The 25,957-nt window shown below is 42.2% G+C and overlaps 1 protein-coding gene across 2 annotated transcripts; it reads right to left on the reverse strand.

Moving 5' to 3' along the window:
• Positions 1-372: 372 nt before the first annotated feature.
• ttc21b (tetratricopeptide repeat domain 21B) lies at positions 373-17,813 on the reverse strand. 2 transcript variants are annotated; one of them, XM_076263511.1, is made up of 29 exons: positions 17,648-17,813; positions 17,058-17,187; positions 16,855-16,965; positions 16,598-16,764; positions 15,822-15,944; positions 15,440-15,597; positions 12,509-12,593; positions 11,990-12,088; positions 11,412-11,604; positions 10,354-10,451; positions 9,398-9,598; positions 9,077-9,206; positions 8,625-8,782; positions 8,080-8,286; positions 6,830-7,068; positions 6,131-6,203; positions 5,756-5,866; positions 5,509-5,647; positions 4,995-5,101; positions 4,575-4,763; positions 4,135-4,245; positions 3,923-4,004; positions 3,602-3,752; positions 3,034-3,195; positions 2,547-2,742; positions 1,692-1,916; positions 978-1,098; positions 818-885; positions 373-681 (listed from the first exon to the last, which is right to left on the reverse strand). In XM_076263511.1, the coding sequence occupies exons 1-29, from the start codon at positions 17,678-17,680 to the stop codon at positions 604-606; spliced, it is 3,945 nt and encodes a 1,314-aa protein (XP_076119626.1). In that variant the 5' UTR covers positions 17,681-17,813; the 3' UTR covers positions 373-603. The 2 variants fall into 2 exon arrangements, with proteins under 2 accessions (XP_076119626.1, XP_076119625.1); XM_076263510.1 differs by having other exon boundaries at positions 8,065-8,286.
• Positions 17,814-25,957: the final 8,144 nt, after the last annotated feature.

Here is a 25,957-nt window from a genome sequence, read left to right on the forward strand (position 1 = left end):
TCATCCTCTTTTCTGTAGAAACTCCAACCTAAATATATCTCAACTTTATCTTGATTGTATACAACAAAGCCAAAGCTGCAATTTAAGTGTTTTTTCCCCTCTCTTGTATCCTGCTCAGCACAGCAGTTGTTCCCAGCTCCCCAGGGCACAGAAGATTGACTTAAAGTGTGAGACGTGTCACATTTTAATTAAGTGTGAATACTGAAAGAGTATTAGCTTCTGCAACAAGGATGTTGACACTGGTTTCTATAGATTATAAATTAATGCAGATAGATGTATTGCTGTAGATGTATAGCATCACTAGCTTTTCCACCATACAAAAGAGGTGATGAATGTTTTTAAAAGAAACACGTTACAGTATCCAAGCAAAAATTTGGAGTTTGAAACATTTAATGATAAAATGCACTGCATCCATTAGACTAAAGTAAATCATGGCTGTGACATTAATTGCACAATAAGTAATACAAACTGGTGTTACGTCTTCGGCAGGTTCAAACTTTTATACAGTCTATGGGTTCAAACAGAAAGAAAATCTAATACACAAATAAACTCTCTCTCTCACTCACTCACTCACTCACTCTCCCACAAGGTGAAATCATAACACTATGACCTCAGAGAAGCTCGGGCCTTGTCCAAAATGTCTTTCCTTATCTTTGGATAATTGGGATGGGCCTCCAAGACCTATTAAACAGAAACATGATAATTCTTAGTGAAACATATAGTACTTAAATATATTTATGTTTGATGAAAAAATAGACATTTTGGACCTATAATTAACACATATTACACAAAAGGACACGTGTGAATCAAAACTTACCTTATGACACACATCGATTGCATCCACATATCTCTTGGCTTTGAGATAGTTGAATGCAAGTTTGTAGCCTGAAAAATAAATGAGGGGAATTACTGCTGGTATGACCCAAATGACAGAGCCATCTACAGCATAACATTCATTGCTCTTCCAGATAACATACCAATTGTTGGGTTGGTCTGATTGCCGTACTTCCAGGCCATCTCATAATTCAAGGCCGCATCTCTGAAGGCTTTCTCTTTCTCCATTATGTACCCCATGTACTCATATGCTTTGCAACAGGACTACAGCGAGAAGATAAACAGCAAACTTGATTCAGTCGTTGTGTCCACATTAGAGAGCAAAAGGCTACCAGAATAACATCAGAATAAACATTTATTTTTGTCAGCAGAACATAAGTATATATACTCTTGATCCTGTGAGGGAAATTTGGTCTCTGCATTTATCCCAATCCGTGAATTAGTGAAACACACACAGCATATAGTGAACACACAGTGAGGTGAAGCACACACTAACCCGGAGCAGTGAGCTGCCTGCTACAGCGGCGCTCAGGGAGCAGTGAGGGGTTAGGTGCCTTGCTCAAGGGCACTTTAGCCGTGGATGTGGGCATAGGAGAGCAGTGCTCAACCACTTTCCCCACCCACATTTTTCCTACTGGTCAGGGATCGAACCGACAACCCGGCGGTTACAAGCCCAAAGCCCCAACCAGTAGGCCACGGCTGCGTGCTCGGCTCCGTGTCTTTTAAAATGACCAGTATACTGTTTAGCAGGATAAGGCATTCTACTGAATAAATCCTGGTGTGAAAAAATAACATCAGCGATGCACTCATAAGAATGTTTCTGATAAACTGGTGTCACAATTTGTTTGAACTCTGACCTTATTGTGACGCAAGCACCTTTTCAGCAGCTCGCCGGCCATATCATATTTGCCTGATTGAATGTAAATATCAGCCAACAACAGCCAACTCTTCTCAAACTCCTCAGCATCTACGATGTTCCAGTTCATCTTGGCAATGCGTTTTAGCTGGTTACGAGCTCGTGGCGTCTGCTTCAGGATCATGTAGGCTGTGGCCATGGCTAACAGTGCAGGGACATGATCTTTCTGGAGAGCAGATGCAGAATGTAGTGATAAACATAGTGATAAAAACAGTGATAAACCTTTATAAGGGAAACAATAGCTATTCATAATGGACCTTCAAATAATCAGCTATTCATAATGGATCTTCAAATAATCTATTCAGAGTGTAAATTAATGGTTGGGGTGATTAGAGACTGTTCAAACTCAGACCACAAGCTTTCCCTTGCCAATGCTTGTTAAATGTGTCTACACTAAGGGCACTGTCACATAAAAGCACTCCACATCAGAAGGTCATCTCACGTTCCATATCTCCACAGTGCGTCACAGTAATCTCAAATGCGTACTGACACATCAATAAGGAAATTCTCAATCTCTTTCTGTCACACACACACCACACACACACAGTATGACAATAGGATATGAGGCCCCCCCCACCCCCCATCACGTTCATTTAAGGTGCGGGGCTATTTGAGCATTGATCTCATGTGCAAACACCGATTGCAGCCAAAGTCAACCCAAAACCTGTGATAAAAAGCAGCCCTTGGGCAGATCCCATTTGCACTTGGGGTGTGGGCCTGCTCCACACCCCCCCTACCCCCCACCCACCCCACACCACCCCACCCCCACCGCCTGCTGCTGCTGTTGCTTGCTCACCTCATTGTTTGCGATCTCGGTGAACACGCCCAGGGCCCGCTCCACGTTGGCTGTCTGCTTGGTGGCCAGAAAGCAGTAGTGCTCCAGGATGCGCAGCTGGACGTGGCCTTCGCCCGTCTGCGGCCGCAGCTCCTTCAGCAGCTTCTCGGCCGTCCGCACCGCCAGCTGCTCCGACTCCTGCTTCTCCGTGGAGTTCCTGAAAGAAAAGGCAGAATGATCGAGGGGTGAGAAGAAAAGAGGAAGAGTGAGAATAAAGAGAAAGAAGAAGAAAAAAAAAACCACACATTCCCTTCAAAAGACCTGACATTTCCCATGCCCCTACACTGTAGTTTTAGGCTCGGATAACAAAAAGCAAACATCAGGCAACAAAAACGGCAGGCAGGCAGCAGGGCCAGAGCTGAGAATTGCAAAGCCACAAGTAAGAAGGTAGCCTAAAACAGCTTGCGCGTTACAAAGAGTGCAAGTGTGATTGCATGGGAAAACCCACCCGATGTCACCATCAAGGTTCTCAAACACCTCTCCACCCACGGTTTCATTATCAGGGTTCAGGCAGATCTCAATCATGTTGTACACAGCATTCTGTCCCCAGTCGTTGTCCTTTCTGGCCTTGTTGAAGTGCCTAAGCCCATCGTTGGGTTCACCTGTATACCTAATGTGGAAAATACAAATATGTCCTTAAAAACATGTCACTTCTTTTTTATTTCTATTTTTTTTTTCTAGTTCAAGGACTTTTAAAGAGTTCTGTAGATACAAGACATATGCAGATGAGTTACAGTTAAGAGCTTTACCACAACAATTTCCTTTTGAAGGCCATAAAGAAAAACTAAAGTAAGCGTTAAAGTTATTAGGCCTTTTTTTTAGCAAAGTCCTTACATCTTATAATGTAACACTAGAATTATGGCCCCACCCCTGTTCATTACCATGTGGGGAACATCATATGCTTAGTCAGATGACACTCTTTGAGTAACTTTGCTTACAGGCCTGTTTACGACCTCTTAAGGTCTTGTTAAAGGTCTGCTGCTGAAATCCACAGAAAATATTCCCTTCAAACTCACCACAGGTAAAGTCCTTTACAGTAGTTAAACCCAGAGTCGAACTTGGCCCTTGGAGAATGCTTCTCAGCCATGTCAAGAAAGCGGGGGACCTCGTCCAGCTTCCCAGCTCGCCTCAGCAGGTCGATCAGACGTGACAGTGTTGGGTAGTTGTCTTGCAGAGAGCACATGCAAAATAAATTATGGGCTAACCACCAATATTTACAAAGTGTGTTTGAGTTTTTGTCTCCTGTTACAGCATTTCCATGATTTTAAAGGGGGAAATTCAACATGTTTTTTTTTTTTTTTTTTTTTAAATGGAAGGAAACATGACCTATATCATACCAGGCTTGCGCTCAAGAAGCTGCTGAAAGTGGAAAATGGCCTGGTCGTAGTCCTGCTTCCTGAACATCAGGTCTGCCATCATCTACATACAGGAAACCACATCTCCAGTTCATCTCATGGGACAATAAATATATAGCCTTTCCATATGGACCATACTGTAGGTGTATGCCTATGCCACATTACACAAATGAATGCTGTGGTAAAGAACTGACCAGAGTGGCTGATTCGTTGACTTGGTCACTCTTCAGTAACAGACTGCACTGCTGCTGACAGGCCGCGACATCATCCAGAGTCAGGTACAAACGAGCCAGATCCAGCATCACCTTTCAGCCAGAGGGTCAGTTTTCAGGAAATATGACACACAACATGTTTTCATACATCATGTAACCTAGACCTGAGATTGAAAGTTTGCCCAGATGTACAGGGAAAAAAAAAGACAGTAATGTTTTCTGAAGATAAACTGATTTCAAATGATGTAGTAGCAAGTGTGGACAAACACAGACCACTGTGAGCAGAGGGCAGAATGGATGGAGAGACTGAGTGAGTGGGTGAGAGTGAAAAAGAGAGAGAGAGAGAGAGAGAGAGAGAGAGACTGTTGTGTGATCCAGCTGCAGAAAGACACACTGAGAGCTCCTCAGTCGGTCCCACTGACCTTGCTATCGCTCTCACAATAAACAAGGGCCTCTTTGTAGAACTTGACGGCGCGCTCGTAGCCCCTCTGGCTGGAGTAGTGCTTGCCGATCTCAGCGCAGATCTCGGCGGCGAGCTGCTTCTGCTGGGGCACGGCATCCGGCTGCTCCAGCTGCATGCGCTTCAGCACTTTGGCCTGGACGTCTCGCGCCTGGACAAGGACGGAGGCAATGGCAAAAAAGTTCAACTCAACTACAAGGTTGTCCGGCATACTGTAAGCCTGAGTTCGACCTTCGGCAAACGCCAAGGATAAGTGTGACCCCAGTGGACTCAAGTGAGGCAGGATAGTAGCAGGACTGAGAGGGCTTCTTTGTGTGGGGGAGAGTCAAATTGACTGACACGGCTCAGATTTCAAAACCAAATCTGAAGTGAGAATACCCACCCTCTGGAGGGACAGCATGGCTTCATTATTTTTGGCCATCTTGCTCTGGACCTTGGCCAGCAACACCAGATACCGACAATCCTCAGACAGGGCTGACAGCTCATTTACTGCATTAGAGACCAAATAAAACACAGAAATCGAATTACTTCAATGCTGCAGAAATCTATATATATTCTTTAGGAGAATCTAATTAGTTCAAGACAGGAAACAACAATTTTAATGAGGTATGAGTTGGAATGCAGAAGTGGGGCCAGTGACGCTGGTAATTAGTGAATTTAACCTGCTAAAACACTTATGTTACCAATTTATATACAAAAACAGCACAATTTATCTTCCAAAATTCCATTGAAATGAGACAGTCTCATATCATAGCTGAAATTCACTCTAAAGAGCACAGCCGTTAACTCTTGGCATGCCATGAATACATCATAACTTTCTAACACAATCCAAAACCAAAACATATTATTACAAACACATGTCACAAGATGGTGGTGTCCATGAAGAGCCAACCCACCAGCATCATGGGTGAGGGCCTCGTGCAGGACTTTCTCACAGCTCTCGTACTGCCGCAGCTTCAGTAGGAGCTCCGCCAGATCGTAGCGCAGGAAGTTCTGCTGGCCACTCCGCAGGGCCGCCTCGTAATAGTTTATGGCCTATAAATCACCAGATAACTACTTTTAATTATGTGTCCACACATTCAATTGCTAGAGCTGGTCAGATGGAGTGTTTCACCAAGCATGACTTTGGACTATAGTGCAAACCTTTGCGTAATTGTGGGTCTTGACAAGTGCTTTGCCAATCTTGCTGGCCAGGGCCCCGTCTTTAGGGTTCTTTTTCAGGGCCAGCTCGTACACCTCGATGGCCTTCTCTGGCTACAAGGACATATTTGGAGTCACATATTTCACAGACTACGTGAGTCATCTGAAGCACTATGGGAGCAGAACATGTGCTGTTTACATTATGTTGCAAATATTTACTCAACAAACATGCTACGTAAACTCCTGGCAGCATGCAATGCACAGGTGCCATTTTTGAGTCAGTTCTTGTGTCCACTATTGCATCAGCAATATCAAGAACATACCGGTAGTTGTGATTACCATATCAATCATAATATCACACCCAAAACATTGCATTACCTCTTGGATGTCCATATAGGCATCACCCAGTAAAAGATATGTGTGGGGGCTGGGCACCTTCTCCACCAATTCTCTGTTTTAAGCAAAGAAACGATTTAAAATCACCCACATCAAACACTTTAAATGTTATTCGACGTGCATTTTCATGAGCATATAACATTGCTTAAGTTCACTCTTTTGTTTCGTGGCCTGGTGTGTGGCGCAACTGTACTCGCCCTGCTTGTCAACACAAGCACAAAAGGCAAAGCGAGGAGGAAACCTGCAGGCTAAGTGATGACAACTAAATAAGCCCACTTTAGGAGCAGCAGAGGCCGCCTGGACAAGTCGCAAATTCCGTCGGGCTCTTGTGAAACGGCATGGTGTGGCGGAAGTCCTGCAAAGCGCGGAAATGAACAGAAGTGGGCCCAGATGGGCAGAGCTTAATTGGAGGTTGTGTTTCTGCAACACTCCACACAACTTAGTGAGGGAACTCAGTGAGGGGGCACACATTCCAGATATAGTCCAAAAAGAAAAAAAGAAAAAGTTAGTAAATATGGGGTTAATTTTGTCACATTATATAGTCTTGAAACGCTAAACACAGCTGCTGATGCTACCGTAGACACTAAAGTAATTATGGGACTGTGAATCATGACTCATGATTATGCAGTGCTGTGTTCGTGCTTATTTTTTAAGACGAAAAGAGTCACTGCTTCCTCCCACCTGTAGCAGCTGACGTAAAGGCGTTTCTCCTTCCTGTGGTTCAGGTAGATGTCAGCCATTTTCTCCTTGGCCTGGATATAGTAGGGCTGCTCAGGCGTGATGTTTCGGAGCATGCTCAGTGCCAGCTCTGTGTCACCACGCAGCAGTGCCAGGTCGGCGTTGGCAATGGTGACCCTCAGCTCCTCCGGGGTTCCTGTGAACTCGTTGATGGCGTCCTGCATCACTTTGGCCGCTTCATGCTGCACAGAGACATTCATGCAAAAATTCAACTTCCCACCCAACAGACCAGACCTCCAGTGACCTCCAAATACTTACAGAGACTAGAACAACTTCATAAGGAATTACATGGAAAAAATGAAAACACCTGCCAACTGAGTACTGCACATGTTAATAACTAAGGGCCCGTCCCATTTCTCCCCCCTTAAAACTTCCACTTGGTTTTGATTGCCCTCAACATTAAAGCCCCCTCGACAAGGGAAGTGGAGGGTAAGATCTTTCCCTATGAATTGGGACACCACTATATGCAAATTAGCGTAGTGAACATGCTCACCTAAGTCACGCGCATCGCTGACGTGTCTACCGGTAGTAGCCTGCTACTATTTTCATTCAGGAACATACCCGTTCCAGCGGTCATTGTTGTGTGGGCTGTGCTGGTTTATCTATGTCTGGTTAATCAACAAAGATATTTGTGTTCATATGAACGCCAGAACACACACCTTAAATATTGACAAATCTACCCAGATCAGATATATAACGATATTTGATGGGCAGACTCTCTCAAAGCACTCAGCAGATATCATGAACATCGTCAGATAGCTTCGTGAGATATTTTCTAACATTAGTGTTCAAAACTCAACAGTACATCAGATGTGCATCAAACTAACATATTCCAACATATTTCGAAATTTTAATATGCTTATTGGCGAAAATATATAAAAAATGTGTCCGGCTCGTTGAGCTCGCACGGTATCCTGGGTAATTTCATCTCCCACTTCGTTTTAAGCCTGCATCAGTCCTGGCTATATTTTGAGGGTTGATTTTAAGGGGAAAATAATAACTCCCCCTGCTCCCTAAAGTAATGGGACACCCTAGCCCTACATGTGCACGCGCAAAAACGAGGGTTAGGGCAAAAATCTAGGGGTAGGGGAGGTATTGGGACGGGCCCTAAGTCAAACTTTGAATTCATGACCTTCACGGCCTTGACCTTTATCTAACCCGGGCCACTGTTGGCTGACCTGTTCCCCATTCACCCAGAGGGCCTCGGCCAACTCCAGGAAGATGGAGACGCAGTCGGCTGGGCCCAGATCCATCCTCTTGCCCTTAGCCTTGTGGGAGCCCACCCGACGCACGCCAGGCAGACCCATGGCCATCTGCAGCGTCTTGATGGCCTCCTGCAGCTCTCCCAGCTTCCTCTGCGCCTGGGCCTTGATCAGGTGGTACATCGGGTGTTCACGGACCTAAGAAGGGTACACAGGTTTATAAGTAAGGTTTAGTGTCACAGAATTAGAATGCCTAGATGCAAGTTAGTTGTCTGGGTGTTGTTACTTAACACTATCTGAGAGATTGAAACCAGAAAACAGAGACAGATTGAGAAAGACTAGCTTATGTGTATGGCACAACTATGAAGTTCTGGTTAATTAAAGATTTTAAAGGCATGTTTTATTAGACTATTAGGTGTGTACAGCAGCCTAGTTTAGTTCACTCTGACAGGCAGCTTGAGAAGATTTTTTGTACTAAAAAAAAAAAAAAAAAAAAAAAAAAAAAAAAAGATCATGCAAGTAAAACAAGTCCTCACCTCAAAGTTATGGCTGAGGCAGAGCTCTAGGGACTGGGAGGAGAGCTTGAAGTTGCCCTGTAGGAGGTGGATCTGAGCCATGAGGAGGTGGGCCTCTGCGTGGGAAGGGTTGAGCTCCAGACAGTGCTGGAGGCTGCTCTGAGCTGCCTCAACGTCACCTGCACAACAACACCATTACCCAACTGAACTACCACAGAAAGGCATCTGGAAAAACTCACACTAGGGCAATGATACCTACATACTGCACCTGGTATAAAAGCAAAGTATGGCTATAGATGCTGAAGTCAGGTGCAAGTAAAGGTCCAATGTATCCCATCACATTAGGCCATTTTTTGGATTCAAGCTCTCTAAATGACTTTTCTCCAAATAACTTTGAAAGATACACTGTTAAATACGGTATAGCAGACCTTAAGCCACCAACAACTTACTTAGACTTAGAAAATACTATTCACCTGACAGAAACCTGACTTTGGCCATGAGATAGATGGCCTGGAGGAGGCCAGGGACGATCTTCACCACCGTGTCCAAGACTGAAGCACAGTGCTGCAGCTGTGGAGCGGGCGACTGGCCCTGGGCTGGAGGCTGAGGGAAAGCAGCATGAGATGGGACAAAGGGGAATCGATTAACATGGCTGACACAACAATCATTCAATACAAGGATGAGCAGTTTAAATGTTTCAATCCGGGAAGCATAAAAAGACCATAGACTGTATAAAATGCTTCTGCTTTTAGATCAGTAGCTGTGACCGAGGGGGGGGGGGGGGGGTCACTGACCTTGGCAGGAGACAGTGCCAGGTACTCGGCAGTGATCTCCAGGAGCAGATCAGGGTTGAGGCGCTGGAAGTACTCCACTCCGAGCGGCAGGCCCTGCAGCGTGGAGAAGTGGGTGTCCACCGCATCGTTCAACAGGTTGGTCACCTCATCCTGTGGCTTCCGTCGCTTCAGAGCCAGCACCGCCCGCAGATACAACAGCTCCTGAGAGAAGGGGAGGGAGGTAGAGTGCATGGAAAAATGAATGAATAATTGAATAAAGCAAATGAATGAATGAATAAGGGAACTAATGAATGAATCATGCTTATTATGCTGTTATTATGTCAAGTATAGTCATAATTAAGAAAGAATATATTGCTTTGTTTTATTCAAAAAATCAACAAATTCTTTTCTACCATATTTTCCATAACCTCAATTTCACTCATCATTTACTCAGTCAATCCTGCCTGCTTAAGTAAAAATGGCTTAAATCCAAACACTTTAATGGAGGGACCCAATGCACTATGGAATTGTACAAGTGAGTGGGTGGATATTACAAAAACATACTTCAAGTAAGGCAGACTGACCTAGAAATAAATAATAAAAGATTGGCATAGACCTCTTCATATCATCCACAGGCTAGAGGGTGTATAGAGCCTCTACTCAGATTTGTTTAGCTTATAGACCAAAATAAATGTCTTATCTCCATTAACAGAAAAACAACAAAACGACTGAAACAATCAAGTAATTTTACACTATCATTTCCAAAAAGAGAGATGATGAAATACTCTTTCGAGAAAGCAGTTTAAACCCCCACATGCAAACACACCCATCACCCAAACAAAAATACAGATGTCATGGTCTGATGGATGGTGGGCGTGCTGTAGGGAGGGTCTCTCTCTCCCTCTCTTACTCTCTCTCTCCCTCTCTCTCTCTCTCCCCCCCCCCTCTCTCTCTCCCTCTCTCCCCCCCACACTCACCCCTGATTTGCCGATGGACTGCTGGATCTCAGTGAGGAACTCTAGCTGCTGCTCAGCGTCGTCCAGATGGGCCTCTAGGAGCTGACACCTGATGATACCTACAGCGCATGGGAACACAGAGAGGTTTAGGAGGGGAGAGGGCATGGGTTCTCCCTCTTCCTGGAGGTCACTGCTCTGAGCTAGCAGAATTAATTTGTTGCTCTCCCTAACTTCAGAATTGGGCTGACTAGCAAATCCATATGGCTGTTCTAAAGTCCTTAAAGGCTGCATCAGCGATTTCAGGCCCAAAAATAAATTATCACATTCATCTAATCTTTCTAACGATCTGCTAGCTGCCTGCCCCATAAGCAGGCCGTCAAAAAACTGCGTCTCTGTAGGCAGCTTAGGCTCCGAGATCTGTACACAAAAACAATTCCTACCAACAAGGGTTGGCAACCACTCAAAGGCAAAACAAAGTGTTTCAACCAATAACTGACGAAATGCGTGTTTAGGAGTTTTAATTGCACGGGAGGGAGGGGGAGGGAGTAGCGAGCTAGCTCTCTGTTTTGTTTGAACATCAACACAAGTGACTTATCCCCGCTATTGCTGATACAACCTTTAAACAGATTATTTTACTCTAAAACTCCATGGTGTGTAATACTCTTTTGGGGGCACGGTGTTACTTTTCTGTTTTACATGAAGTCAACCCTGAGTTTGATCCTTGCCTCCCATATAAAACTTGTGCTATCAAACCTTCTCAAAGGTTCAAAGTCATGTTATTCATAACTAAAATAAATAAATACAAAACTCCTCTCTGGTCTCTAAAAACCTCTAAAGATCAACATAGAATAGCAGTTACAACATGCTGCTGTCACATGGTTCTAAACACTTCAAAAGGATACTTGAACAGGGTTATAAAGTTAAAGAGTGTTAAAGAAAATATTTGCCTGAGGGCTGACAGGGCTCAGTTAAAGGGAGAGGAAAACAGACCAATAGCCCTTTCTTTCAAAGTGTGGGCCAGTGAACTGTAATACCATGTCATGTGTTCTCTAAGATTACAGAGCAACAGTTGGCCTTACCCATTAAAGCGGACACACTGGACTCGTCCAGCGTCATGGCTGTCTTGTACCACTTCATGGCCTCCTTCACACGACCCTGCAGGACCATCTGATAGCCCATCTCGGTGGCCAGGTCTGATTCACCGGACGCATGGGAGAATGCTCGCTCCACCATGGAATGGGTCTGCTGGAGGATCGGCTCTGCTCTTCCACACTGGAGACAAAACAAGCAAATGTGGGGTGGAGGGGGGGCATTTCAAGTTTAGTGACAAACCAGGTTAAGATAAGGAATTAATACACTTCCTAATAGAAGAACCATATGGGCTTTGTTCACCACGTAAAACAAGTCCAAAAGGTTCTTCTTTAGGAAGTTTACGAGTTAGTATGAGTTAACTTCCCCAGGTTTGTGACTAAACTACATACTTTATATACCACCCATATCCAAGTAATCCAAACAACACAGCTGAGCTGAGTCCATATTGAATGCTGCTAGCCACAGCTTCAGACAGGCCTGGCGACTGGACAGTGGTTGGGGGCTGGCTATAAAATGTCAACAGTTATGAGGGGGGTGTCAAGTGACCTAGGCTGAGAAATCCTACCAGTCGGGTGAAGGCGAGAGACATCCTGTAGCAAAGCTCTGGATTGTGAGGCTCCTGGATGTCCAGGCTGTTGACCAGGTTTGAGAGAAGGCTTACGGACTGTGGAGAGGAGAGAGGACGCAAAGTGAAAGTGTGACGGAGAATACAACTTTACAGATCTTTTTTGTCTTTCTTCAGGTTAGCATCTTGAGTCACACTAGATGCTAAGTGGTCCCTGGAAACTGTTAAGGTTTTATTAACTGCTGAATTTTTTTTTAATTGAGTTCATTTGACTCAGCATAGGCCTACAGATGCACATAATCAACAGACCAGTGTTAAGAGTGATATCAGCATGAAAAAAACACATCTAATCATTGCTATAAGAATTTAAGTCCATAGAGTGCCGAACTGATGACAAAAACATCTTTCTCTGCAAAGATCTGTGTAATGAAAACAAAGTAGTCCCAGAGAATGTTTTTACACAACGCTTAATCAGCTTGCAGGAGTAGTGTATGGGCCAGGGGCTGGTGTAGGTCATACCTCACTGATGTCCCCCTCCCTGCACAGGGAATGAAGTGCCAGCATTCTCAGGGCTTCAAGGTTATTTTTGTCTCTTTGCAAAAGCCTGTAATTGGCAAAGACGCAGGCAGGAAAGCAATGAAGACCAAATGTTAAAAGGGTGTCAGTGAGATGGTCAAAATGAGTAACAAAAGACAAGGCAGCCTATACTGGTGTATGAATGCTGGGGCAAGTAAAGCTATAAAGAGCTAAAGCTAAAGAGATTCAACTGATTTTCAGAGGTGATACATGATGAAGTGGATTATCATTGTCTTTCCAAGCTGTCCCATCATGGTTTTGATCAGGAAATCACAGATCTTTGAAACCAAAGGACTACTGAGCATCATTACAGATACTCCTACACAATGGAGATTAGAGGGAAGAATGAACAACCCAGTTATACCAGATCAGAATACACTTCCTACATCTATCCATCCATCTTTTCATTCATTCATTCATTCATTCATGCATTTCTTGCTCAGGTACTGAGAAACAGCTTAGAGGCTGATCACACAGTGGATCCACCTGATCCGTCCTCTTTCTCTCTCTCCAGCTAGCAGTGTAAAACGCAGTGCATCCTGGGATACGTGTGACTCCGGCGTTGAGACTCAAAGGCTCTTTATGCCGGCCGGCCCTGGCCGCCGTCCAACTCGTAGAGCTTTGAGGAACAATGGCTCAGTCAGTCCACACAAGCTCCGTGGCTCTGCAGTTGATATTCATTTGCACTTGAATGATGCCTCACTTGCAATCACTCCCAAACACACACAAATGCACTTTTTATCCTCCTGTTTAACATGGAGCAATAAGCAAAGGTTGTGATCTCATGGGGATTTAAGAGAAAAATGAGAGATAAAACTAAAATGCTAAACATACACCGATCTGTCAGACTCTTCAGCCATAACTGGTCTGACTAGTGCTGAGAAATGAGAGACAGCCGATGCCAATGAAGAGATCATTTGGAATAGAATGGTCACAAGTTGTGCTCAGAACTGTGACGGATTGACTCAATGAGATAGGTGTTTACTGATTTGATGCCCTATGTGACTTCCATTTTCAGTGAGTGCAGTCTTCCTACCAAGACAAAACAGGACAGTAGCAAGCAAAAACAGAAAATATTTGTAAAAAAAACTTCACACAACTTGAAATCCTCCATAGTCACTGAACAGTGTGAGGAGTCAACTTCAGTGCCAGACTCAAGGTCCATTCAGAAGACACAGACATGACACACAACGTACATTAAAAAGATAAAGATAAACAGATAGAGAAAAGACAGGAGAGAAAAGAAAAGAAAAACACTGCATTTCTATAAAAGACATTCTATAAATGTCAGTGTTTCGGCAGTGATGACTGCTATCGTATTACACTAAGGATTTGCCAGCAGCATGACAATGTTGTTTTGGGAGACAAAATGAATTTGTAGATCAGACTCAATAATGCCTGGAAGGTGCTGACCCCTACATTACAGAACAGGTCACTTGCACGAGTGCACCTGGGTTTCTTGAGCAGTATCCTCATACAGTCATTATAAGCAACCTTAAAGGAACCTTATGTAAGAAATGTATTTCAATTAATCATAAAATGGCCCTGATATGTCACTAGACATTAAGAAAACATGTTCATTTCAAATAATCACTGACAACAGTAGTTGGGGCAAGGATATTGTCATTTAAAAAGTGAAGTTGCAGCCCTCAACTGATGTTGATGTTGTGTTTTGTCATGTCATGTTGTGTTGTGTTTTGGCCTGTTGCGCCACCCTCCACCTATCTACTAATCACAAAGTCAGTAGTGTTTCGGCATCCGGGTTGGCAACCTTGAGTCAGGGGGGAGGGGGAGGGGATACACCACTCCACAATAATTTGAAAGTGATTGCAGTACCAGTTTTGGCCACAACCTTACATATGGTTCCTTTAAGCTTCTGCATGTGTGCCTTTTTAAATTTAGTACCTAAGGGAGCAGTATACAGTGGAGTGCCATATGCTCTAAAGAGGCTAATTTTGACGTCATCCATGCTCATGCAGAATTTTCTTACCAACACGTTAGCATATAATATGCAACGCTGCCTGTAAACATAATATCATTATCATCAGATAACTGATCTGGAATGTAGTGACCCAGATATTTTGTTTTGTTACAGACACTCATCACTTGTCCTGATAGGTAGAAGTCTGGAAAACAAAGATCTTTGTCCCCTTTTGTCCTACATATCAAGACAGCACTCTTTTTGGCATTAGACAGCACTTTTTTGGCCTGATCATATTTCACCAAATATTCAGAGCAGATATACAGTAGCTGCTGAAAGCCCGCACTGCTGGGAGAGAGAATGGAGAGATCATCAGCATACATGAAATGATTTAAGCAAGGAGTTACCAATCATACAGCCAGTTTTGCAGCCTGTCAATTGGTTGGATAACTCATCCATGTACAAGTTGAAGACTGCTGGTGAGAGTAGCCACCCATGGCATACCCCATTACTATGGTTGGCATACCAATAAGCCAGGATTCTTATAATGCTGTCAGGGGCACCTCTTTGGCTCAGTTTTTCAAATCTGTCAAAGGCCTTAGAGGCATCAATAAACCCAATTAGCACAAATGAGTTCTGCGTTATGTACACCTGTGTTGCCTCCTTCAAGGCATAGATACACAAGTCATTACCAAGCTTAACTTTTAAAAGCCAAATTGAGTGTCAGTGGTACCAATACAAATTACGTTTTATACATATTATAATTATGAAACAGCAATAAAATATCATGTAAGATGTAAAGTAGATGTAAAAAACAAAAAATGTTATGAGCAATGATAACATTCTTGCACTGGTCATGCGTGGTATGATGTGCCATGCTGCTGAGACCATTCACTCCTGTGATGTGTATGCAGCAACAAAAACAACATACACGAGGAGTTTAAAAAGACTACCTCTGAGCTTCATCTACAGTCTGCTCCCAATTTTGAAGGGTCAGAAACAGCTGCATCTTCTTGACGAATGCGGGAAGGAACCCAGGGTAGCTCACAATGATATGGCTCACCATCTCTAAGGCTCCTGAGTAATTTTGGCGATACTCATAATACTGAACCTGCAGAGAAATACAAATGTGCTGCTGAAAGATAGACCATGTCTACATTGAGTCTATGTCTACATCAATGTCTACAGTACATCAAGAAGAAAATGTGCCCATGACTCCTGTGGTCACGGAAGAAAATTCAGCAAATACTTCCAGTATTTGTGATACAGTTCTATCCTGGTTATGTAAAACTATTCATTAAAAGACAATAGACTCAGACAGAAGGTGCTGCCCACCTTTCCCATCAGAGCCAGAATACTGCCACTTTCCTTCAGGCCCTCGTCAAAGTACTTCCCAGATTTCTTAGCATAAGCCTCCTTATTGGATGTAAGGTCTATCCATCCTTTCAGGATAATTCCCTGGAAACATACATTGACATAAATCACATGACAATAGAAAGGGAAAATAATGTGCATACTGCACTATCTAATTAACATTACATTTACCGGTATATTTATTCATTTGGCAGAGAAATTTATCCAAAGTGACTTATATAACATTTAAGCTATTGCCATTTAAGCATTTGTCAATAATAGTACTGGAGGATAGGAGTGCCTACATATTAATTACTAATCAAGTATGGTAGTAGGAGAATTGGTAGAAGAGGAGGTGGAAAGAAAAGTAAAGAGGAAAGAGGTAGAGGAGGGGAAGAGAGGGAAGAGCTAAATAAGTGTGTATTAGGTGTGCGAGGTTGGCAGAAGTGCTAGGAGAGTAAGTATTTTTGGAAGAGTTGTGTCTTCAAGAGTTTTTTCTTCTTTTCTCTTTTCTTCTAGAATTTGTAGCTTTTTTTATCAATACAATAGTAACAGACCAAAGCCCTCTCTGTAAGTAATTATGCTTGCAAAATGTCAGTACTAACTGACATTAATGTGATTGTTACTAATTTCTACTATTCTCCTAAATACCATGCACTTAACTGTAATGGCATATGACTTAATTATTTGGGAATTAATCAAGAGACAATATGAGATACAGGCGTCAGGCGGGTTATACACTATTTCGGCAGACTTACCTCTTTAGAACCATTGGAGATCTTTATCATTCTATCAACATATTCTCTTGCCTTATCATTCCGACCCAAAAGCCAGAGGAACATGGCTGCATAGTACAAGCCCTTTGGGCTTGCACTCTTGCGATCATCCTTAACTCTTGTGTCATACTCCTGGATAACATCTTGATCTGATAACATACAACATACAAAAGATGGATTTATCAGTGACAATGCAAACAGTCTCCAAAACAGTCAGAGCCGAAAGAGCGCCTACCTACCTGGGTTTGGTTTCTTCTTGTGTGCGTACACAAGTGCCATGAAGGAGCAGAGAGATACATCGCGTTTGTCACTTGTCTGCTCTAATTCTTGGATGGCATCTTGGACTTGGTCTAAAATAAAGAATATATCCTGTGTACTGTACCACAGTCATAACAACGGTGCTGATTATTAGCCGTTTTTGACCTTTTACCTTATAGCTTACCTTGCAAAAGCAAGCCATAGGCATGGAAAAACCCAAAGATGAGATTACTGCTAAATTTCCTCTGAGCTTCGGCAGCAATGCCAATGACACTGTTTGAATACTTTTCCTGGCAATAATACAGAATTGAAGCCTGGAAAACACAAGCAACCAACCAGCAAACAATAAGACACAGCGCAGCGTTTTGGCAAATAGACATGTACGACTGGACAAGATATCACAAGGTAGCTAATCATAGGCGGCGTCAGCGTCTTTCACATACAAGTGCTAATGATACATTTGTAAAGAATCAGGCAGGCCTAAAAGTAAAACTACTAAGCTATCTATCGATCGATCGATTGCTCAAGAAGATGATGCAGTGGGACAATATTTCGGCTATCTAGACAAATCATCCCTGACGCTTTGATAATGTGCGTATGCAAAATATCTCATCAATATGTGGGAATAATGGACAGCTGACAACGATTTATTTCAGTAGTTCTACAATTATAAAGTTGCTTGGGTAGGTAGGTAGGTAGGTAGGTATGTGTTAGCTTCATACAAGATTAATCAGATGGTGGTGGCAAAGCTTCCAGTAGGCACCTCCTACTTACCAAGGCTGTTTCTTCATCTTGTATATCTGCCATGGTTACGATCGATATGCTGTTGTCTTAATCGAAACAATGTAACATAATTGTTGAATATGGAACAAGAGCTATACTAATGTTTTTTGCGCCATCTTGACCACGACAGAGCGTCTTAGCAACCAAACAACCGACGCCATTTCTGTGAGGTCAAGAGGAAGTGATGTGCGTTAAGGTTTGAACCTACTTTTAATGCTTTTAACGCTAGATGGCGCTTTCGCCTTGCGTTGGGCTCTGACTGAGCTGCGCGTATCGTGTTGAAGTGTTGTGCACCGTGTTCCAGTTTGTGGAATCATCCCATTTTTGCTCAGTTTTTTTTCTCTAGGGTCAGTGAGCCATCAGTACGGAAACTTGTATTCTAGATAGCCTAACGGATAGAAACATAAATTGGGATCGCTCTATTACTCCTGCAGGCATATCAGCCTAGGTTACATTTTGCTGGTAGACCTACTTTGACCACTCTTAAAAGGAAGGCCAAGGCTTTTATCTAATATGAAATGGTTTCTGACCCTGATTCCCAATTGTTCCCCATCTTCAAGGATGTCCCTCAAACTTCTTTAACATTGTCTTCCAGAATACATTGGCCTAGGGTAGAACTTCTTTTTGGACATAACCATAAAGTGTGTAGGCCAGGGCCGTAGTCACCATAGACATTGAGGGGGACGTGTCCCCCCCAATATTCAAATATGACCAAAATGTCCCCCCCCCCCCCAATATACGGACATAGAAAAATAAATAAATAAAAAAAACTCTAGGCCTACAGGAAACCAACAACCACCACCATCTGAAATGTAATCAAACATAAATAACGCACAAATTAGTGACCGTGATGGTTACCTGGTGGTTTTCCGTTTTTCTAGGGTGACCTGATTGTGTCCTCTTTTTAGTTTGTGAAAAAGAGGACATAAGAGAAAACACTGCCTCAAAAGGCTATTTTGAACTTATTTGTGAACGACAGAGAAAAACGCAATGCAATTTCGCTGTAAACATGTTTGAGGCTCTAGAATAGGTCTCAAAGAGGACATGTCCTGGAAAAAGAGTACATCTGGTCACCCTAGTTTTTCGTTAGTGGCGTGCGCTATCAAAAGCTTCAATTTACTGCACACCAAAGATCCTTGATTACTGTACTAGCTCCGCTTTAACCCTCTCTGACCCTACTGCGGTGTGGTAGGGCTGGCAACAATATCAAGCTCACAATTCTCACAAAACTTGTTGGAAAGGTGTAGCACAGGCTAAGGAAATCCCATACATTTTTGGAGCCGATCAGACTCAAAGGGAACTTTGAAACATTTTCCATATTGTAACCTATTCTCGCAATAATAGCGAAAGTGAAAAGTTTTATTTTAAATGATGAATTCGTGCAAGCCTGTGTCATTTTTTTCACATGTCTTACAACATAAATAATGCATTCATATGCTAGTACTAATGCCAGGAATTACCCTGTTTATAGGCCTCTTAGAAATGGTTGTTGCATCTTGCATATTATTTAGATGCGCACTCGATCGCGCATCCATGCAGGCAAAACATAGGAATCAAATGTGGCGACGGCACACAAGTTGGAAAAAACGTCGTAACAACTTGTTTGTGATTTTTACTAATATTTTTTGCATGGCCCTCAGACCCCACCACAGATTTGGTCCCCCCTAATGTTGACATCATGACTACGGCCTTGGTGTAGGCCCTGCCTATGCCTTTCCGGATATAAAAGAAAATAATAGGAAACAAAAAACAGAAAACTAATCACAGAGATGTCAATGCAACAGCCTTTGGCCACATATTCTTGTCATGACTGGTAGCCTGGCTATAGCTCATAAGCTGCAAGTAGGCTACATTCTGTAAAACATTTGTCAAATCTTGAAATTATGTTAATCATGCAGAATAATTGTGTTAATTATGCAGACAAAACATGGCAAAAAGTAGGGGTCACATGGAAACTCCATTCCCATAGCATGTAAAACTGGGGTTTCGGTGCTTTGAATGGATGGAAATGATCTGAGTCAGATTCTGTGGTTTGGAGCACATCTGAAACTCTAAGATAGGATCCATCAGAATACATTTGGTGGTCAGTTGGTAGTCACACAATCTGCCCTGTAAGCAGACATTGTGCACAATAGAGTTCATTTAGACAAGCTGGATCAATGTTATTTTTCTAAAATTCACCGCAAAGCTTCCTCAGTTTACAAAATGTTTTTATGTATATGCCAAAATCTGTCATTATGCATTCAGATGTGTTATACGTTGTTGGTATTAGGCTCTTTGTTTACAGTTTTCCTGTGTTATTCTGGCTGAGTTGTCACCATAATTCCAACATCATATTACTAGTATCGCGATAAAATCTGCTGATATGAAACAAACCTCCCAGAAGTAGGTAAATAGTACAGCATACAAATGAGTGAAAATGATTGGAAAATTATGAAACCTGAGCTTTGAGTAACTTGGGATGGCACTGAAGAGTTTTGCAAATGGTTAGTGTCCCACTTGTAGGCCCAGGGATTGTGTCCCAAGGGAGACCTTACACGCCTTGTCAGATACAGTTTCACACAAGTCCTGGCATATAATCATTACTTTCTGCAGCAGTCATCAATGGGAGAGTAAATCAGGTTGGTATTGAGCCCTGCACATCAGCTATGGTGGCTCTGGTTTGGCTGGTTCCAAAGCACACAGTAGAGAGGCGGCAGCTCCACATTTGCCCAAGAGACACTGTTTTCATTTGATCTGCCACTCAGTTCTGTTGAATTGAGGTTTCTGAATGCCATTGAGATTAAATGTGGTATTTTCCACAAAAATATCCTTTGTTAATGTGTGTCAAACTTGAAAACAACGTGAAGGTAACTGATAGTCGGTAAACCAAAACATTTTCCCCAGGAGTATGCTATCTCAGATCACCATATGGGTTGTATTAAGACACAGCAGGAGCGTAAACCTTATACATAATGTCAAGTACCAGATTTCAATCTCTATAGGCAGTTAAGGTTGTTTTAGTGTGAAATCACATTTCCCTGCTACTAGTGTTTCTATTTTATTTCGCAATATTACAAATTAAAATCTTCTTCCCCTCACCCCATAATAACAACCGGACTTTTCTTTTCAATACCATTAGATGGGCTAGTTATTGTGGACCTGAGTCCTCAGTGGTCTGATGTGGATGATTGTGGTAAATGATACTGTGCCCGGCCAGAGCTGTTTCCTCTGCAGTCATAAATGCATCATTACAGCTAGAGAGGTTTGTGTCACATTTATGGTGTATATCTGAACCACATTGTAGACCTATGCTTACAAGTGTAGAGGTTAAGAGGAACTTTAAAAACTTTTTAAAACCCTTTAAAATTTCTTATGCCTGGCAAGCTTAAAATTAGCCCATTATAACCCCTCCCATCTAACCGTTTGTCAATCGTTATTCTGTAGGACTCTTTATTAATTTAATATGCAACCACAGTAGTGCATTTGGTATCGACAAACTGTCCTTTATCCACTGCCGCTGTAGTTTTAATAAGTTATATCAATAGCTCATAAGTAGTTGTATGACTGTATAGATTTAATTTTCCAATATGCCTCTATCATTGAACATTTGTTGTTTCTTGGCAGGTGCTTGGAATCTTAAGACAACTCAGAGGTTTCTTTGCACAATAATCAGATTTGGATTTATTGCTAAGCTTACACATTCTAGCTAGTAAGCCAGTTTAGACTAACATTTGGAGACACGTAAAGGTAGAGGAGAGCTTGCAGAACAACCTAAGTTCTGAGCACAGGAAACAAAATTAAAGAGCAGGCCTGTCAAATACACACAGAGCAATGATGTCATGTTGCCAAGCAACAAGAGGGGGAGAATCTGCAACCTCATTGCACATTTCAATGGCAGAATGAGACAGGACCACCCTGCATTCAGTCCTGCCTACAGCGTAGGGAACACAAGCCCATGAGGCAAGGCAAGGCAAATTTATTTGTATAGAGCATTTCATACACTTTAGCAATGCAATGTGCTTCACACAAAAACAATGATAATGATAATAAAAAATAAATAGATAAGTAAATAAATTAGTAAATTAGTAATTAGTAAAATAGTACATAAAAACTATTAAACAAATGTGCATTAACGGCAGAAAGCATCTGAGAACAGCTTGGTCTTTAGCCTAGTTTTAAAAATGGTGTTTTTTTATGTTCTCTGGAAGCTGGTTCCAGAGATGGACGCCATAGTGGAGAATGAAGACACATCGCTGCCACGGTTGTCCATTTCCTTGGCCATATGAAAACACTAAGGAATAGAGGCCACTGGGGGCTGTAGGTGGTCAAACGCATCCATTTGTTTGTGCTTTAGCTGAGAGCATATTGATTTTCCTCTGACTGGCATTTTAGTATTGCTGTGTGTCAGTAAGAGATGGAGTACCAGCATTTATAAGCTGGACAATGTTGGCAGAAATATCAAATTACTTGTTCAAAGGATGTCTTATGAGCAACACCTTTACTACAAACCTACACAAAAACCTACAGAGTTTGTTTCTGGAGTTTAATGCATTTTTGGTGCATGGTTGGTGGTTCTGTACAAAATGTTTGGTAGCTCTTAGATCATATACTCAATACACACAACATAACAGGTCAATGTTCTATTTGTCCACATGGCTTAAGAGGATAATTACTTTCATATTACTGCAAATATCTCCCAGTGAACTATTTTCTAGATGATTTGGCTACAGGTACCACAATAAATCTAAAGGTTGATTGTGTTGCTCTTGTCTAAGAACAAATTGAACAAACCGCAGGCAAAAGCAAGAACTGTAGCTCTCTTTAATAATTTATCAAAAGCTTCACACACAAGATGTTTATAGGCTCTAACACTACACTTTCTGTTCAGAGGCCCTCAGACAACATATGTACAGGTGCTGGTCATATAATTAGAATATCATGAAAAAGTTTATTTATTTCAGTAATTCCATTCAAAAAGTGAAACTTGTATAATCATTCCACACAGACTGATATATTTCACGTGTTTATTTCTTTTAATTTTGATGATTATAACTGACAACTAATGAAAACCCTACATTTAGTATCTCAGAAAATTAGAATATTGTGAAAAGGTTCAATATTGAAGACACCTGGTGCCACACTCTAATCAGCTAATTAACTCAAAACACCTGCAAAGGCCTTTAAATGGTCTCTCAGTCTAGTTCAGTAGGCTACACAATCATGGGGAAGACTGCTGACTTGACAGTTGTCCAAAAGATGACCATTGACACCTTGCACAAGGAGAGCAAGACACAAAAGGTCTTTGCTAAAGAGGCTGGCTGTTCACAGAGCTCTGTGTCCAAGCACATTAATAGAGAGGCGAAGGAAAGGAAAAGATGTGGTCGAAAAAAGTGTACAAGCTATAGGCATACTCTGGAGAGGATTGTGAAACAAAACCTATTCAAAAATGTGGGGGAGATTCACAAAGAGTGGACTGAAGCTGGAGTCAGTGCTTCAAGAACCACCACACACAGACGTACAGTATGCAAGACATGGGTTTCAGCTGTCGCATTCCTTGTGTCAAGCCACTCTTGAACAAGAGACAGCGTCAGAAGCGTCTCGCCTGGGCTAAAGACAAAACTGCTGCTGAGTGGTCCAAAGTTATGTTCTCTGATGAGAAGTGTCTGTCCCAGAGAAGGTCCCAGAGTCTGAAAGAAGAGTCTGTCCTAGAGAAGGTCCCAGAGTCTGGAGGAAGAGAGGAGAGGCACAGAATCCACGTTGCTTGAAGCCCAGTGTAAAGTTTCCACAGTCAGTGATGGTTTGGGGTGCCATGTCTGTTGGTCCACTGTGTTTTCTGAGGTCCAAGGTCAATGCAGCCGTCTACCAGGAAGTTTTAGAGCACTTCATGCTTCCTGCTGCTGACCAACTTTATGGAGATGCAGATTTCATTTTCCAACAGGACTTGGCACCTGCACACAGTGCCAAAGCTACAAGTAGCTGGTTTAAGCAGAGACGTTCTAATGAGGAGACACAGCACTCAAAAAATCCTCCATAGAAATGCATGGGGCTAGTTTGTAATGCTAATATGGCCGTTGTCTACACATATCCCACCCCTTCATCGGCAAAACGTTGACATGTGAATACATTGAGCCAATCATGTGGTGTGATGTGAATACATTGAGCCAATCATATGGTGTGTTGTGAAGACATCGTGCAATCAGCTGGAGCAAGATTGGTGTCGTGAAGCCTTGCGCACGCGCATTTCTGCCGAATAGGATGCCCGATGAGTGCCCAAAAAGCATTGCAATATGGCCGCCGAGTGACTTGCCTAAAAGGACTTTGGTATAAGGACCATGGTATCCCTGTTCTTAATTGGCCAGCAAACTCGCCTGACCTTATCCCCATAAAACATTTTCTATGGGGTATTGTGAAGAGGAAGGTGCGATACGCCAGACCCAACAATGTAGAAGGCCACTATCAGAGCAACCTGGGCTCTCATAACACCTGAGCAGTGCCACAGACTGATCGACTCCATGCCACGCCGCATCAGGCAAAAGGAGCCACAACTAAGAGTGCTGTACATGCTCATACTTTTCATGTTCATACTTTTCAAGCCAACATTTCTTTTCATTAGTTGTCAGTTATAATCATTAAAATGTAAAGAAATAAACACTTGAAATATATCAGTCTGTGTGTAATGAATGAATATAATATACAAGTTTCATTTTTTTAATGGAATTACTGACATAAATCAACTTTTTGATGATATTCTAATTATATGACCAGCACCTGTATATATAGGTATATTTCCTAGCTAAAGATATGAAACCCTCCCACTTTTCCTTAATGATGTAGCCAGTAATGACTTACGATTGCATACACCGACTCTGACTTATATTTTTGAGGATGCGTAGTATGTTTCTTACAGTCCATGAGATGGATGACACAAGGGTGTATCTTGAATGTCCATTTATTAAATCATGCAGTGATGAAGCATTTGCTGTAAAGTGCTCATTACAAGCCCTGACAAATGGACATGCTCAGGAATTGGTGGCCTCTCCGGATGTGAAGTGGGACTAATGCTGATTGTGGTTGAGCTTAAATGATCAGAGAAACATTCATTACAACGGGGAACTGGAAAAAAGCCCTGCATGGGCCCTAATGCTTTTGCAATTATGTGTGGTTAGCCACTTGAAACAGGGCCTCCTACCTATCTTAGAAAGACATCATGTTGTTTACAAAGAGGAGATTAATCATTTTTATTGTAGGATTATTGAAAGTGTAAAGCCAGCTACAAAGTGTTTCTGTTGTTGTGTATATTGATATAGGCTATACACTATCTGTGACGACTCCTGGCAGCTGCAGCCTCAATTAGGTCCTGGTCACCCACTTACTAATTGGATGATTTCCTTTGTTTTTAACTTGTCACCCTTAACAAGCAGCACCTGAAGTCTGGGACTCCCCCTTTGGTTGTAGTAATCACATGTTTGTGTATTTAAATTCTTTGGTTTCACCTCCTTCTCTGAGTAGCATTTGTACACAGCGCTAAGCCGTGTCCTTTGTTTCGTTCTCTAAACAGTTTGGACTGTAGTTTACGTTTGTTGCTGTGTACTCTTGGCTTTAAGACTGCTGCAAGTTTGCTGGTTGAATGGTGTGACCTCAAGAATAAAAATAGGCTACCTAGCATACCTCCTACATCATGGCTGATTTGTTACACTCATTGCCATCCATCAAGATTGCCATGTGACATATTGGATTGTACGTTTGGATTACCAAATATCAGCCTTATAGAAACTACTGTATGCAAATCTAATATACACTCGTACACAGCCATTCATATATAAAACGATATAATGCACAATTATAATCAGGGACTGAAAACAATGATTTTCATTTTGGTTCGTTTGGTTCGTCGTGTGCAGAAATCCTTGGAAATTCTCAAATTTACTAGATCAAGTGTGATTTTAATGCCTATAGTGTTTCTTCCCCGAATGAGACCCAAATTGAACTTACAATTACAAATATCTGGTTATTTAGCTAGATGACAAACAAACTATAATTTAAAACACAAATACTGTACTTGATCTCAGAGATGGTGTACTACAGTATCAGGTCATGCTTCTCTCTGGAAAACAGAATGGCCATTATATAATTATAATTGGCCATTATAGTCAATCAACTATAAGCAAGTTACATGTCTACCTTTCTCTTTTAAAAATTAAATCAGTTTTTCATAATACACACTCACAGGGATTTAACCCTTCAAGCTTCACTAATCTCAGTTTGGTAAATGTGCCTTTACAGGTTTTTTCTGAATGCTTAAACACAACCGTGATTCTT

This window comes from Alosa pseudoharengus, unplaced genomic scaffold (assembly GCF_046254945.1).
Source record: "Alosa pseudoharengus isolate Yale_2024_CS ecotype anadromous, Long Island Sound unplaced genomic scaffold, YU_APseudo_1.1 YU_APseudo_1.1_scf_3, whole genome shotgun sequence".
Taxonomy (NCBI): Eukaryota; Metazoa; Chordata; class Actinopteri; order Clupeiformes; family Clupeidae; genus Alosa; species Alosa pseudoharengus.

What these genes read in the sequence shown, in the direction of transcription:
- ttc21b (XM_076263510.1), bottom strand. Translation starts at nt 17,680, where the DNA reads ATGGCAGATATACAAGATGAAGAAACAGCCTTG. An exon ending in TCTGGGTGAATGGGGAACAG is followed by an intron (nt 7,069 to 8,064) that starts GTCAGCCAACAG and finishes GTCTCTGTGCAG; the next exon opens with CATGAAGCGGCCAAAGTGAT. An exon ending in GGTGCTTGCGTCACAATAAG is followed by an intron (nt 1,099 to 1,691) that starts GTCAGAGTTCAA and finishes TTCTCGCTGTAG; the next exon opens with TCCTGTTGCAAAGCATATGA.